At 44.0% G+C, this 16965-nt stretch overlaps 1 protein-coding gene across 1 annotated transcript in view; it reads left to right on the top strand.

The window, feature by feature from the left end:
• inpp4b (inositol polyphosphate-4-phosphatase type II B) overlaps window positions 1-16965 on the top strand; it is a 245706-nt gene that overhangs the window by 146481 nt on the left and 82260 nt on the right. Inside the window, 2 exon segments of the mRNA XM_083765321.1 lie at window positions 7604-7673; window positions 15620-15767. Of these exon segments, the coding sequence (XP_083621447.1) occupies window positions 7604-7673; window positions 15620-15767 (218 nt within the window).

Here is a 16965-nt window from a genome sequence, read left to right as displayed (position 1 = left end):
TCTGCTGCTAGCACTCTGGTTCTTTCCACCATGGGATAGTGTGTTCAGCCAGCACTGGAGTGGAGTGCTGCATTCATATAGCCAGGAAACTGTAGTGAATGCTGTAGTGCAGATACTCACTGAGCCTGTCACACCCCCTCCACCCTCCTCTCAGCTAATCCCTTCCAACACATGCTACTGTACTTCTCTCCTCTGCACTCACTCAAACATAGCGGCTAAGAGAGGCAGGGGCAAGAGAGAGAGAGAGAGAGTACTGTGAAAAATAGTCGGTGAACGAGAAAAGACAAGATAGAAAGGACAGAAAGCGAGTCTATAGATGTGTCCTCCCTCACGGATCACCACTAAAGCGAAGATTGCCTCGTCCAAATGGGGTGCTTCACCTCCCGAAACAAACTTGTATGTATTATAGCTTCATTTCAAGTCGTCTCCTCTCTTCAGGGTTCCCATGTGGACCTATGTTAAGCACTTAGAACAAGGACAGCTAGCGGGAGCAATGCATGAGCCACAAAAATGTTATCATGTCTTGTACGCAGTACTGTACATACACTATGCAAATGTAAAATCGTTCATTGTTAATTCACAAGCTCAAGTACAAGTACAAGACAAGTACAATTCTCCAGTGCTTTTCCTGCAGTACATTTTAGTCTGTAAATGTACTAAACATGCAAGCTTGTGCATGGGTGCACCCTGTGTACAGTAGGTGTATTTCATGTATATGTCCTATACAGTACCGGTATGTCTATGCCTTGTGCGCCGATATTTTAATGTCATGCTTATAGCGAGTGTGAGTGTGTACATGATTTGTGTATGCATGCGTACGTGTGTGTGTGTGTGTGTGTGTGTGTGTGTGTGTGTGTGTGTGTGTGCACGCTCGCGTGCGTGCGTGCGTGTGTGTTTATGAATGTTTATAGTTGCCCCTCAGTGTCAGTCAAAATCTGTCCATGTACTGTTGATGAGCGTGCGTGCGACCGTGCGTGTGCTTCTGTGTTTGTGTGTGTGCTTGCTTGCTTTTTAGTGTGTGTGCGTGTTGCGAGGCGAGTGCCTGCATGTATATTTGAGTGGCTGTGAGTGTGTTTGAGTTTTTCCATGTGGTATGTTTGTTTTTGCCTGTGTGTGTGTGTGTGTGTGTGTGTTGTCACAGCATGTTTGCTAGATAAGGGGAGGGAGGAACCGAGGGAACATGAAGGGAGGAGACTTTAAGGAGCCCTGCATGAGCACGGACTCATGGGGGAATTCTCACTCATGCATTGGTGTCCAAAATAAGCAGCTGAGACCAATAGTTTTTGAAGCATCAACAATTACATGGTACAGTATAAACAGGCCTCATCATAAGGTATACAATCTGTAAACTGCTGACGGGAACAAAACAGTAGAATTTAAACTGTGTTGTGTCCTAGTCTGTCAGTACATAGGGAGTGGTGATGTTAGCTTGATGTCGAAACTGAAAGGTTCATACAGCAGGTGCCTAACTTTGATCCCAGGGATCAAGGGTTTCCATGGATTATGGCTGTGGAGTGTGGAAACAAAGCTTGTTTGTATTTATTTACACCGAATATGGCCACTGAGGTGTGACATAATACATTGCCCAGGGAGCAGTTAGGGGTTAAGTGTCTAGTTCAGACTGTGTGGACAGAGGCGAGCGAGCCAGTGGGCAAACTGGAGGGAACCTCAACCTTCAGAGGGGAGCGAGCCAGTGGGCAAACTGGAGGGAACCTCAACCTTCAGAGGCGAGCGAGCCAGTGGGCAAACTGGAGGGAACCTCAACCTTCAGAGGGGAGCGAGCCAGTGGGCAAACTGGAGGGAACCTCAACCTTCAGAGGCGAGCGAGCCAGTGGGCAAACTGGAGGGAACCTCAACCTTCAGAGGGGAGCGAGCCAGTGGGCAAACTGGAGGGAACCTCAACCTTCAGAGGGGAGCGAGCCAGTGGGCAAACTGGAGGGAACCTCAACCTTCAGAGGGGAGCGAGCCAGTGGGCAAACTGGAGGGAACCTCAACCTTCAGAGGGGAGCGAGCCAGTGGGCAAACTGGAGGGAACCTCAACCTTCAGAGGGGAGCGAGCCAGTGGGCAAACTGGAGGGAACCTCAACCTTCAGAGGGGAGCGAGCCAGTGGGCAAACTGGAGGGAACCTCAACCTCCCGTCTCTTTGACAGCCTCACTACCCACTCTGACACTCAGCTATGTCCGCTGTCCTGTCTTGTTTCCTCTTCTCTTCCTTGTTATTTGAGCCAATATCAAATAACGAAGTTTCCAAAAGCTTTTTGCTATGTGTGCGCGTGTGCGTGTGATGAATTGAATTACCCATTGAGCCCAGAAGAGTAAGCAAAGCCTGTACTTAGTTGTTATACTAAGTATAAATCAGGCATTAGAACATCAAGGTTGATCGAGCCTTGATTCTCATCTGCGTATCTCTTTATATGCTCAAGTCAGAGGTACACTGACTGTACCAAGCCCACATTACTGAACTTCTCTCACAACCATTGTCCTCTTCTCACGGTCACTGGTCAATGTTCTCTCCTTGAGTACGGACCTTGCTTGCTTATACCTCCACAATGTCACTTTAGTATGTATATCTATCTTTTGTGAGCGTGCAGATACACACGTCTGTCTGTGTCTGGTGTCTCTGTGTGCGTGCGTGTGCGTGCATAACACCCGGATAGACTAAAGGGCCGAGGTACACTGGGGACGGAATTGGCTCAGCAACGGTACGATGCCACTACAATCAATGGAACCCGGCTGCGGTGCGCAGGTTGTGCATAAGCTCTTCGTGAAGTTCGTGTGAATCTTTTTTTACACTACTTTATTTTTCTGTGTGTCCGCGGACCACGGGGGTTATGCAGCCCTTCGACCTCGCCTTCAAAGAAAAAAAACAGAATTTTCCGTTCCAGCGTAGCCCCCCCGTAACTGCCTCTCTCTGGTACGAGCCCAGTTGTCCTGAGCCGGTAGAGGTGACACTGACTGACAGTGGTTGTAAGGTTGTCCTGCAGGACGGCTGCTCGATCAGAGAGTAGCAGAGGTGACGATAACACTAACACACACACACAGACATGCCCCCCCCCAATCCCCCCAAACAGCGTTGATAAATTGTTTGGTACCATGTTGTCACCGTCTACCTCCTGCCTCGCACACAAACATCCTCAATTAGGCTTTGTCCAACCGGCCATGTTTGCCGCTGTGAGTGCGTGCGTGCGTACGTGCGTGCGTGTGTGCAGATTCACAGGGGGTGCGATGTGTCGTGCATCATTCTATCATTCAATCAATGACTCAAGTACCCGCTGCTGTATTATTATATCACAACATAATGTTATATCGTTGACCTAAATGGCATTATATCAACTAGGATAGTATGATTAAAAAGGGTTAGGCCTATGTCTTTTCCAGAAATAACTTTACCTGGGTTACATCTTCTGATAGTTCAATGTTGACATGAATTAATAATCCCATTTAGTGTTTCATTAGCGCAAGCGTGACAAAATAGGCTACCGTTTATTGTTACGCTGCTGCTCGCTGAACACCCGTGAATGGTAAAGATACCGATAGGATTCGACAGTGATGTCACTGTTATGTTATGCTATGCAACACGGAAGTAGCACAGACACCACAGTCAGTGACGCGTCGTGACAGTGACATCACCGCGTACCGGTGGTACATGTCCCATGGACCTGCACACTGCACCGGTCCACGTACTGGGGGTTGGGAACCTCTGTGCTTGTCGAGAAGCAGCTGGGTGCTATATTCTGATATTCAGACCACTGCCATCTTGCCAGCAAGGTGCTATCTAGGTGCAACTTCCCATAGACAGCCCATTCATCCAAACAGAAAAGTCCTATCTGATTGAATTAAACAACGTCAAACTCACCAACATTGGAGCTGTACAGAAAGCTTGAATTATCCTCTTTCAATCTGTAAAGTTTTTGTTTCATAAAAATCCACGTAGACATTATATGAGCTACGTGCAGGTTATATAAGTGTCAGAGTTGGGAGTGCTCTTTGGATATCACTCAACAGCCCTGCGTACCTGTTTTGAATTTGCACATAATGCAGGAGGTTGCTTTACTAAAAACAAGTGCTTCCAAACTCCAATAGTTAGAAAAAGAATCACCTGCAAGGAATTTCTTTATAGGAAGTAGCTCATATATGAAACAAAACCTTTACAGATTGAAAGAGGATAATTCAAGCTTTCTGTACAGCTGCAATGTTGGTGAGTTTGACGTTGTTTATTACAAAAACATCTTTCAATCATTAGGACCATATATTATATATTTTTATTCAGATAGCATGTTTATATGATTAATTCAATAACCAGAGTATTGGCAAGAGATTATTTTTGCATCGTTGTTCATTGCTGCAGTATGTATTTACATGGAGGCATTTAGACTTACATCAGATATTATACTGCGGTGGGAGTGTGGGCAGCTCTCAAGTATGAACACGTGTATGTGTAGCAGAGCGAGGTTGGAAAACAGTGTCAGCTAGTGTTCAATCAGCTGGATATGCTGTGTATTTGTGTAAAGGTTTAAAAAGACCCCCAGGCCTGTTTCCTTCTGCTCTCCACTCCACTTGAAACATATATTTTGCACCCTGCATTGTCTAATCGTATTGCAACATTCAAATGTGTTTGCTGTGTATGTATTCCACAAGGCCATGTCATTGTAGTACAGTCCAGCGGGATATTGATCTGATAATAATCAATCAATCAAGACTATTGTGAACTCACTATTGTGAGTTGACAATATTCTATTACCCTCGCCACGTTGCCTTGCATTTAAAATAAAACGTCTCTTTTGTTGGACGTAAGTAGTTGATTTACTGCTAGTAAATGTGAACTAGAATTCCATAGTATACACTCAAAATGATACACAATAATCATACATCGAAATAAATGTATCTGAACAAGTTGATAATTGTATAATCAATGTGGTACTTTATTATATCGATTTACTGGTTACAAATGGTTATAAAACACAATGCATTGCAATACCCTTTGTCTAGTAATCTCCTAATTTGGACATGAGCCAAACGCGAAGTTTACTAGCAAAAATGTGTTGATCTGTATTGATCAGATATAATCTCTCTTGCGTCGATAACCGCTCGACTGAGTTTGCCTGTTCTCAACAGCAAGAAAGATTCAAAAATGGTTCTGATCACTACAGATACAACAAATACTCAACTGGGTATGCTTTATTACAAAACACATTAGCTTGAATACGCGCGTCATTAAACTACACACAGGCATGAGCTGTGCTATCTCATTGAACTAATACCTGGCGGCTGCAATACGATATTCACTGTAACCATCAATACAAGTATTAATAGTCAAGGTGAATATCCCATTTCAAGTTGCCTACCAAGTACAGTTCTCTGTGATTGTAGGCAGTACTCATTAAAACACAATGCAAAGAAGTAAGATAAAGAATAGAACGGGACTTTATGTTGTCCCTAACAGAAGGAAGAAAAGAGAGAGATGCGCTGAGGGAGAGAGAGAGAGGCTTTCCTCTTGGCTACGCTCAAGTGCGAAACCATGTTACTATCTTTGGTCAAAAGAGGGAGCTCAAAACTCGATTAAAGGACTCTGCCTAGCTACGTCTTATAAGGAGCCATATCGTTGCTAGGCATGTAATATAATCATTTCTCTCCAACCAACCTGACGAAGCTTTTACTCTAGAAGATCCTCTGAATCTGGAGACCAGGAAAAACAATCTGCTACCAGGAAAAACAATCTGGAAAAACTATTCCTCCGAGCGGCTATATTGTAAATAAAAGGATGAGGACTTTAGAACGATTTTCGCGGGCTGAGTTAAAGTTTCTTTGTCTCCAGAGGAAACCAAAACTGGTAGAAACCGGTTTTCCTATCTGCACATCTTGGGGAATCATTACATTTAGCGTAAACAAATGTCAAATGCTATCTCTCTCTTTCTCTCTCCATCCCTTTTAAGCTGGTCACACGTTTGCCCAAGCGGCACCGTTCATGCATATGCAAACACACACACACACACACACACACACATTTTGCCGTCACTCCAACAGCTTGTGCGTGTCAATTGTCAATGCGTGTTTCACGCTGTGTGTATGGGCTGAATCGTCCGTGCATGTTTTGTCTCTGGCGCCCTGTGGTCTGATCGCTTGGGTTCAACCTAAGGTTGGGGGTGATAGAATGGACACCTGTCTAGTAGGACACTTTCACAACGGATCTAACTGGCCATTCCTGACCCCCCTCATCTGTCCTTCCTGACAGCTGGGTTTATGACTTTATAATACTGATTTCTGCCCAGGCTACATCATCCACTTCTAACCTTTTATTGCGACTGTAGGTCGCATATACTATGAAAACCTGCATTTCAGTATGTCACGTCACGCCTCCATATTTGGTCACGCCTCGTGAAATCACACCTCCATATATGGTATGCCTCGTGACATCACGCCACCATATATGCCTCGTGACGACACGTCATGCACACCATATATGGCCATCTCCATATTCTGTATGAAGCTCACGACGCTGACCTTATCTAGCCCTGTATACGGTAACCATACATGGAGAAGACTGGATTATCACCTATAGATCTGCATATATGGAGCTGGCCAGAAACTCTACATCTGACCTCAAACCCTAGAGGTCCATATATGGAGCTGACCTGTTCTGACACCCATATGTTGATCCTACCCCACCCGTCCTTCCTGTTCTGACATTCCATATCTTGATCTGACCTCATCAAACCCTGTCTTGAGTGCTGCTTCACTCAAGACACACTCCATATATGGACAGTACATAATTGATTCCATATATTGATCTGACCCCCCATGCCAAAGCGCCAGCGCTCGCCCAGCAGTCTGCCGCCACCCAGCCGTATGTGTGCACGTGACCTCGCCCCTTTAGGGCAAGGTTGCTTCTCGCCCTCAGGGAGTCTTACTGGTTGGGATCCAGAATGTGTTCTTGGTCACTCATGTTTAGAAGATAAATCCATTATCCCTTCTCTTGTGTTGCATTTTGGAGCAGTGTATCTCCAGTTTAGAATGTATCCAGTTTGACTTGCATGCACAATAACTAGTCAATAAACAACAGAGTAAACAATAACTAGTCAACAAACAACAGAGTAAATGGTCAAATCAATAACTAGTCAACAAACAAATCATTTTAGTGCTGCTATGTAACCATAATACCAGCAAAACATCAACATGCAAAACTTACAACAATGTAAATAACATACTTGCATTTGTGTACAAGCAAACAAAACAATGATCTAAAGTAACAGAGTACACTGCGTGGTAGTAGAACTATAGCATCTATCATCAGATGATCAATACGGATGATGCCATCAAAAGGTCGATGGTGTCTCTTTGCTTTCGCTCTCTCTCATCATCTGTCAATATGTTATTGTTTTACTGTGTGAAAATGTTTGTAGATGGCGTTTTGATTACTGATTTGACTTGTCTCTCTTTGTCCCCTTCCTCTCACTCTGTTTCTTATCTCTTTCACTATTCTCTCTCTCTCTCTCGTCTCTCTCTTCTCTCTCTCTCTCTCTCTCTCTCTCTCTCTCTCTCTCTCTCTGTCGCTCTCTCTCTCTCTACTCCTGTCTGTCTCTCTCTGTCTCTCTGCCTATACAGTGTCCCTTGGTGTGTGAATCTGCATCCCATGGCTGCATGGACAGAGACTGTGGTCCTCTGACAGGCCCCGGTAAGTCTCAGTGCCACTCAACATGCGCCATTTGACATTGTTCCTTACACCGTTGCCATGACTTACTTACTTGTAGTTCTACTGGATCTCTTCTCCACTAGTCCCTCCCTAACGGTTTAGTGTAATTTTTATGTTTTGTCAATATATTTAGTCTTAGTTTAGCATAGTTATTTATTTTTTTATTATTTTTTAAGTTAGTAACAGAGTGAGGTCCTCTGTTACTTATGTTTGCAAATGTAACCTTATTTATTATAAATCAAATGAAGGGTTAGGGAGGGAAAAGGCACCCTGGATGTTTTCCTTCTCTGAAATTATGTTGAGTAGCGTACCTACAAAACAGAAGTACTTTTATTTTAGTCTTTGTCCATTTTACAAACGAGCATGAGGAGTTATTGGTGATTACATACTTATGCTTGTCGCCCCCAATGGGGCATAAGGCATCGCTAATGTTCCTCTACCTATCACCTATGGCAACCTGTGGTGCCGTGCCCCACGAGAGACCCATCTCCAGCTGCTCAGCCTCTATAGTTAGGTCAGCCTCGTTTCTTTTTCCCTGGGGGTGTCCATCTGTGGGCCACTTTGGGGATCCGCTCTGGGGGCATTCGAAGTACGTGTCCAAGCCATCTTAGACGACGTGTTTTATCTTCTGTGATCACGTCTCGGCAGCAAGTCTTCATGTAGAGATCTTTGTTGGTCATTTTATTGGGCCAGAATATACGGCAGATCTTCCACAGGCAGCCATTGTGGAAGGAGCTGATCATGTCGCACTTGGTTATTCGCCAGCACTCAGACCCGCACAGTAGCACCGGCTAGGGTGTTCTATAAGTGGATCTTGGTTTTGAGACTGTAGGTGTTGGATTTCGAGATGTTATGGAGTCTTGTGTAGGTGCTGCATGCTTGTCCAAGTCAGCGCTGGATGTCTTTCTGTGTGCCATTGTCCTGGCTAATCAGGCTTCCCAAGTACACAAAGTCGTTAACAAGCAGTTCATCATTTATGGTGATGCGTGCCTGTGTGGTGGTGTTGATGGACATTGGTTTTGGTGGTATTGATGATGAGGCTCGTCTGTAGAGCATATTTGGTGAGTCGATTAGTATTTTCTTTGTGGACAGGACTGGACAGGACAGCGAGGTCATCAGCAAAGTCAATATCCTCAAGATGGCTAGAGAGGGTCCACTGGATGCCTTGACGTTTATCAGCTGTTGTTTTTGGCATAGTCCAATCGATGACAGTCAGGAAGAGGATTGGTGAGAGGATGCAGCCTTGGCGAACTCCAGATCGTACAAGGAAAGACTCAGAGGTGGTTTTGCCGAGTATAACACTGCATTTAAAATGGTCATTAAACCTCACTATTATTGAGATTATTTTATGAGGGATTCCATATGACTGCAGGATCTTTCACAGGGTTTCGCGGTGGATGCTGTTGAACGCCTTCTTAAAGTCAATGAAATTGACAAACAATGGAAATTCCACTCTGTACATTGTTCTATGATATTTCAAAGTGCGAATATTTGGTCTGTGCATCCTCTGCCCTTTCTAAATCCTGCCTGCTCTTCGCTGAGTTTGTTATCAATGGCATCATTCATTCTGTCCAGAATACTTTGCTGGGGATGGAAAGAAACGTGATCCCATGGCAGGTGTCACACTTCTGGAGGTTTCCCTTCTTGGGGATCTTGACAATTAGGCCTTTGGTCCAATGACTGGGGATGTTGTCTCCATTCCATATGGTCTGGAAGAGGATGGTGAGGTGCCTTGAAGATGTTAGGAGGTCAGCCTTTAGCATCTCAGCATGGATGGAGTCGATACCTGCGGCTTTGCCGGTGTTCATGGCTTTGATGGACTTTGTTACCTCCTCTGCAGTTGGGGGACCAATATTGATGTCCAGGAAATCATTTGCACGGGAGGGGGTGGCTGGTTCATCAGGCTCTGGGTGATTAAGCACATCTCTAAAATGCTCTACCCAGCGTGCTGCTTCCTGTTGTGCTATTTTCCTGACAGATTCATCCAGTAGAGGAGCAGAGGGCTGTTATTTCCACTCAGGAGCTTAGTGATTTTGTAGAGGGTGCTTAGGCTCCCCCTTGCTGAAGAATTTTCGGTTATTGGTGCATGCTATGTTTGAGACTGTGATGTCTACTTCTTAAATCTTATCCTAGACAAATAATTACTTTTATAAAACAATATAAGTGAAACAAAACTGTATTTAGGACATTTTAGAAAAATACCAAAATATAGTAACATTTATACACCTACCTAGTGCCGCTGGCTTGAAAATTATTGTAATACACATGACGCTAGTTAACCTACAATATTGTCCACCCATTGCTTATATGCATCTAATTATCATTGTGCTGCCCTTGGCTAACCTTTTGCACTAATGAGATTCGAGTTCTCAACTGAGGTTTCCCTATTTGATTAAAGAACTTGTATTATTCCTGCTTGGATTAAGCCGGAGGGAGCTTGGTGCTTCACAAAGAGAGAAAATGGGAGGGTGGGGGGAGGAGGATGTGAGAGAGAGAGAGAGAGAGAAAGAGAGAGAGAGAGAGGGAGAGGGAGAGGGAGATGGTGAAAGACAAAAATAGTGAAAGCGATAAGAAACAGAGTGAGACGGCAGAAGAGAGAAACAGATGGAATATAGAGGAGAGGAGAGGATATGATATGGTGATAAAGGGCATGGGGAACAGTGGTGGTGGTGGGTGGGTTTCTGTCTGTCTGCAGTCTTCTCTGTTCTGTGTAGACTGGCTGAAGACAAGCAGAAGACACTGTGCCAGATGTGAGAGACTAATTAAGAGACTTGGAACAAAAGAGAGGAGAGGGGGAAAAGCAGCCACACTCCCGCATTTGTTATCTCCCAGTCAGTGGAAAAGGAGGGAAGAAAAGGAGGGAAGAAAAGAAAGGAAGCGACCGCTTGTTGAGAAAATGAGACATATAGCCGCAGTCGTGAGAGGAGAGAAAGACGAGACTTTGAGAAGGTCAGGGCTCCTGCTGCACTCACGCTTCACAGCCCTCATTGTGAATGGGGGAAGAAAAAGGGAAAACTGCCTAATCTCCTCCCGACTTTATGTTTGATGTAGCACGCTCGCCTTTATTCCATCGCATATAAATGTTTTTGTCTTGTGTCTCTTTTATCTGGCTTCCCGTCAACCCCCTACTCCTCCGCCCACCGTCCATCGCCGTGGTGTCAGTGCCACTTACTGTTCCCGTGCTGATTAGCTAGCGGAGCACAGCCTGTGTGTGTGTGTGTGTGTGTGTGTGTGTGTGTGTGTGTGTGTGTGTGTGCAGGTGTGCACAGCTGCAGCCCGTCAAAACAATACCCTCCCCCTTCCATGCAGCCAAAGCCAGATTGACTTTAATGCAATTTAGCTCTCCACTTTTAATCCCTTTCTAAATGAATGTGGAGAGCAGAGTGGGGGGGGGAGACCACGAACACGTCTGGGCCCATTCTTACTGCTTTTGGAAACAATACATCATTTCAAAATGGCTGGAGGGATTCGCTTTGACAGTAGCACATTTTGTGATCTTGTGAGTTTCGAGTAAATACAGTATTAAAAAAGCAAACAAACTGGTACGTGATGCATTTCAGCTTTCCACATTAAGTAAGTGCCTTTCAGTGTGAGTGTGGGACTGGAAGTGGTTAGTGGATTTGGAGGTGAATAAGCTTCTGTGTAGTGGTCAGATGGGTGGGCCGCAATCGGTTGTACACTTCGCTTGGATCCATGGAACTAACAGACTTTAAGTTCCTATACATATCTGTATCCCAATGAAAACCTTTTTTTTTAAAGCTAAATCATATTAATGTTATATTTTCATTACAATCTTAGTGTTTTGCCAGCTATTTGGGAGCCCACTTGCAATATCAGGATGGGAATAGGTCTAGGTAGGTAGAGAAAATAATTTCCTTAAAAGGTGTCATCAAGGTTGAGGGAGCGGAGCCACCCGATTGGCCGATATCAGATTAAAACGGCAGTAGACGGGGAGGGAGGAGTCAGAAGTTAATCCTCTCTCTGCAATAGGAGGAGCATGTTGGCACTCATCTCACCTCTGACTGCAAGTTAGTCCAGCTTCTCAACTTGTTTGCCAGGGCCCACTGGTGGGCTGTTATGATATTGCAAGGGGGCCTCCAAATAATTGTCAAAACACAAATATGTAATTGATAACACAACATTATTATAAAACAATCATGCACGTGTGAAGTGAGGGGCTCTCTTATCATCATACATCATCATGCATCATCTCATACTGGCCAATCAGAATGCCTGTTGCCTGTGATTTGCTCGTTTACATATGACATACATTTTCCCCTCAATGTCAATGGCGTTTAATTTACGTCATATTTAGCAGACATTTGACCTAATTTCTCCGTTCATTGTCAATGGCAAATCTTGAGACATGTGGGGACAGAAGCTGTTTATATGAGGGGCTAGCGCCCCTCAAAGATATATAATGGGTACTATACACACAATGTGCCTGCCAATTCATTAATTTCAATTCATATATTAATCCTGGGACAGCAAAGAAAAATATTCACTGTAATGTCTTTATCACTCTCCACAGAGAAACCCTGCCTTCACCCCAGCTCACTCACTTTCTCAACAGAATGCTCCTCATGCTCTAAGATATCCAATTCCTCTGGCGCCAGCGGTGATCCGCCTTTTCGCAGATTTTTTTCTCATCATCGGACTCCATCACATATGCCACAAAAATATCATAAAAAGCTTGGATCACCAGTCACCACAGTACTTTTAAAAATGTATTCCTCTTCCCACTGCACACTCACTCTCTGAAATTGTTCACAGCTACTTGCTCCCAGAGGGATGATTATAGTTGAGAACCCCGCTACGTTCAGGCTGTCATTGACAGCAAACGACCAGCTCGTATGCTCTGTGCCAGTGAGCCCTTGTAAAAATCACCCACCCTGACAGATTATCGTCCAATTAAAAACCCACCCCCACTCACCCCTCCATTGGCCCGCACCAGAAGAGGCAGGACAACCACTTACCTTTAACAAGCCGTTGACTTTTGCCTCAGGCCTAAGGACTCCCCGTGTTGAAGCTCTCACATAATTGACACCACATTACTTTGAAAATGACGCAAATCTTAGAGGTGTGATTAGCCAGTGCTGGTTTTGGTGTTCCTGTCTGCAAACTTGAGCATTCATGCCTTCATGATCATGGTGACTGTGAACCCAACACACGCACAAACCCCAAAAGAAAAACAAACTGTCAATCGGCATCTTCAGCCATGATGGAAGTGTGCTGTAGCCTGTAGCCAGCATGTAAGAAATACACCAACAAGGCCACAGCAGCAGCCTCATGGTGATCTGAGAGGAAGGCAGAACGAGAGTGAGAGAGTAGGAGAGAGATCAGTCATCACTAGAAACACCACGAAAGACAAGCCGGTGTCTAATAACACCGTGGCTTCCCTGTGGATGTCTGGCCCATCAGAGGGACGGTGGATCTGAGATTATGAATAACCAAAATATGAAAGATATTCACACGCAAAACGGTATTCACAATATAAAAAAGATATTCAGGTTGAATCACTTCCTCAGCCCACAGGCAGTTCAGACACACTGACAGACAGACCCTCTTCTAGACAGCTTGCAACGTACAGTAGTTACTAGTACTACAATCTACAAAACGTAACGTTAAAGACCATGATCTCGTCAACTCCTACAAAATATCGGACCTATGGCTTAACCCAATGGGTCCTTGAAGTGCTTTCACGGGCCCCAGCTAAGTTATTGATAGTTATGAACCAAATGGACCCTTACACTCTCAGAGTTCAATTACAAAATGTATGTTTTGGGTGAATTAAATAACAATCGCAGTACCCGTTACATAGCGAAAATTCACTTCCTGACTTCTGAGTGAAAGGGCTTTCAAGCTAAAGCTGTCCACCATTTAAAATGAAAATGATGGATGGTGCTGCTGGAGTACACATTTCAGCCACCAGATGATGGCGTCAGCGGTCAATGAGATGAAGAAAGGAACGGGGCGGAGCCGCGGAGGAGTGAGGCCTCTGTTAAAATATTACATGCAGTATACTGTAGATCAGGGTCCCTGTCTCAGAGATATAAATCGTATCATATGGGGTCCGTGGCCTAATGAATATCAAACTGGGGGTTCGTGAAATGAAACGGTGTGAGAATCATTGGCTTAAACCAACTATCAGCATCACAAATGCATCTAATTCAAAATCACCTGCTGCACATGTGTACAGTCAGTGATAGCAGCGAAATATTACCTTTAGAGGAGAGATGTTAAGGCTTGATGTTGAACATATTTTGCAAGTCTTCTAAAATTGTAGAGGTACCTGCTTCCTTATTTTCTATTGGAAAAGTGTGTGTGTGTGTGTGTGTGTGTGTGTGTGTGTGTGTGTGTGTGTGTGTGTGTGTGTGTGTGTGTGTGTGTGTGTGTGTGTGTGTGTGTGTGTGTGTGTGTGTGTGTGTGTGTGTGTGGGGGGGGGGGCTCTTTCAAGGTGCATAGCTTTCTTGGCCTCTGCTGCCAGCATGTTGATAAGCGCATTAGTGCCGGGAGTTTTATTTTTCTTTTTTTTCCTCAGTTTCCAGACTTGAATTGCTGCTGTTGACCTCTCTCTCTCTCTCTCTCTCTCTCTCTCTCTCTCTCTCTCTCTCTCTCTCTCTCTCTCTCTCTCTCTCTCTCTCTCCTCTCTCTCTCCTCTCTCTCTCTATCTCTCCTCTCTCTCTCTCTCCCTCTCTGTGCAGAGGAACACAATAAAAAGGTGAAGTGAAGGGGAGTGCTGACTGAATTTGAATAGATTGTAATGGGGCCAGTGGTATACTGGGGTTTACCGAGCAAAAGTTTGAACATGAATCAGCTCTTTTTCCCCCCATCTGTTGTCCTATAAACAAGCAATTAAAATGGAAATGGAAGCAATAATAAGGGATAGATTAATAGAACGAGGTCTCCATTATTTTATTTTTTCCCAGGCCACCACTCACTATGTGTGTGTGTGTGTGTGTGTGTGTGTGTGTGTGTGTGTGTGTGTGTGTGTGTGTGTGTGTGTGTGTGTGCGTGTGCGCGTGCGTTTGTGCGTGCGTGCGTGTTTATGCATGCATGTATGTGTGCGGGCGTGCACGAGAGAGAGTATAGGCTTCTTGGAAAGATGAGACAGCTTATCTATGGCAGACACCGTTATTGATTATAGAATTGCATTTGCACCTCATGCCTCATGGAAATGTTATTTGGTGAAGGATCCCTGTCAGTGGCGTCCTTGAGTTTCACCACCAAAAACTGCATGGGGAAGTGTGTACAGTTCACATACACGTTGACGATGATGTGTATTGAAGTGGCTATGTCATGATACATCATGTTTGAAATACTCTTTCCCCACTCATCATCACTCCATGCTCAACTCTCTGCTCAGTTCATATGCAGTCAATTTAGTTCATGTGCAAATGCAGTTACTGTGTCTTGGTTGGTTCTATGTTCATGTCTTCCCCAGCTGTATCTCATGTATATTACCGGTAGTCTTGTTCCCCAGTCAGTCCTTGTCGGATCATTGTTTGTGTTGCATCGTCTGTCTGTAAAGTCTTATGTTCACTCGAATCACCTGCATTACCGTTCTTGGGTTTTGAACACTATTCTGCCTAGCTGTCTGCATTTGGCTCTTCACCACACCACCAGACCGTGACACTAGCTCATTATGTTCAAAGTTTGGGAAGGCTGATTCTACAGACCAGTCACAAATGCAGCATAAAGCTGCCCGGCCTCTTATTCCATTCAGTGCAATGCATTCACATTGAATATTACATTCAACTTCCACTTCAATGTATTGAAGTTAAAAAAGTTACCAAAGTGACCAAGTAGCTAGTTTAGGATGAAGGGCCTATATTCAAGTATTCAAAGGGCAGTTTGTTAACAGATCAACATGTCTTCGCTCACCTCTGTCTTTCCCTCTTCCTGTTCTGCTCTCCCCCTCTCTGCAGTGTTCAAGAACCCGATATGCAAGGTATACAGGTTTCAGACTGTAGACAGCAAGTGGATGCTGGTGCGAGAGCAGATGGAAGAATGCACTTTGTCGTTCAGCATCCCCAAACAGCTGCTGTCTCTCTACATTCAGGAGGACATGAGGAGGTGAGACACTCTGCTACAAAATCCTGCCGGTTCAATAGACTGGTCATTCTGTGATTGTACAGAGGGACCATATCGGACACTCTCAGAGTTCTGTGATTGTACAGAGGGACCATATCGGACACTCTCAGAGTGAAGTTATTGCCTGACTTTACTGTAGTGTACAGTGTCCTGATCGTCCTGATGAGCAGTATACTGTGACTGAAAACCTGCTCTCGTGCCAGAGCTGCCAGAATTAGTTTGTATAAACTAGAAATTAAGTAAAAATTTGAAGTCAAAATGTAATTTCCTCCTACCATGCCAAGCCATCACACGAGTATTTCACTATGCGGTTGTTTATCTCCATAACCACTATACAAGTTTATTTTTTACCTACAGTACATAACATTGTTTTACAGTATATTCGTTATTTATCCAATATTTTTCACAGACTTCTGGTTTAGTTGTAAGCTATAAAGTTTCAGACATAAGCGTTTAACTGAACCCTTTCAAATGAAAGTGAATCCTGTCCGGAAGAAACCACCTAACTCAATGTTTTAGGTTTCTTGTCTTTATCTCTTAAATCAATGCTATTGCATCTGTGTGTTGGGTAAAAAACAATGGGAAGTAATAAACCTCCTAACTCCATTGGATCCTCAAACTATCTGCCAAACCAGCTAACTCCACCCATTTAGCCATATTTTTTTATTTATTTTGTATTAATCAGTGCTATTGGTTAAAGGTATATTCAGTGATTTCACTTAATTCAAATATCACTTATTTGTTTGTTTATTGACAGCAGAGATATTATAGAATGTAAAGCCAACTATCCCTCCTCCCTTATTTTTTATAGAGATTTCAATCATATTGGACTGAGTGGTTCATACACATGGACATCACTATAGGCTACTATCACTACAATTTGGTGCATGTCAGCATTACCTCGCTTTGGTAGAAAACCAGTGCATTCAATATTAGAACCAAGCACTTCTACAACTAATCAATAGGCCAATCCCGATCCAGGGGATGGTCACTGACAAGTGCGGATTTTGTGTTGAATCCAGTCTGAGAACTAATGAGAATCGCCTTGACAAACAGAATGTGCATATCAGTATTGCTAGAGCAGCACAGTATTTTGAGAGATATCTAGTATTTTAATCTTAATCTATTGTAAATTACTTTTACGCTTTTGGTTATTGAGTTGGAAAGGGATAGAGAATAG

This window comes from Protomyctophum parallelum (genome assembly GCF_964188405.1).
Source record: "Protomyctophum parallelum genome assembly, chromosome: 5".
Classification (NCBI taxonomy): domain Eukaryota; kingdom Metazoa; phylum Chordata; class Actinopteri; order Myctophiformes; family Myctophidae; genus Protomyctophum; species Protomyctophum parallelum.
The sequence above is the reverse complement of the archived record's forward strand: the minus strand, read 5'-3'. Positions and strand labels throughout refer to the sequence as shown.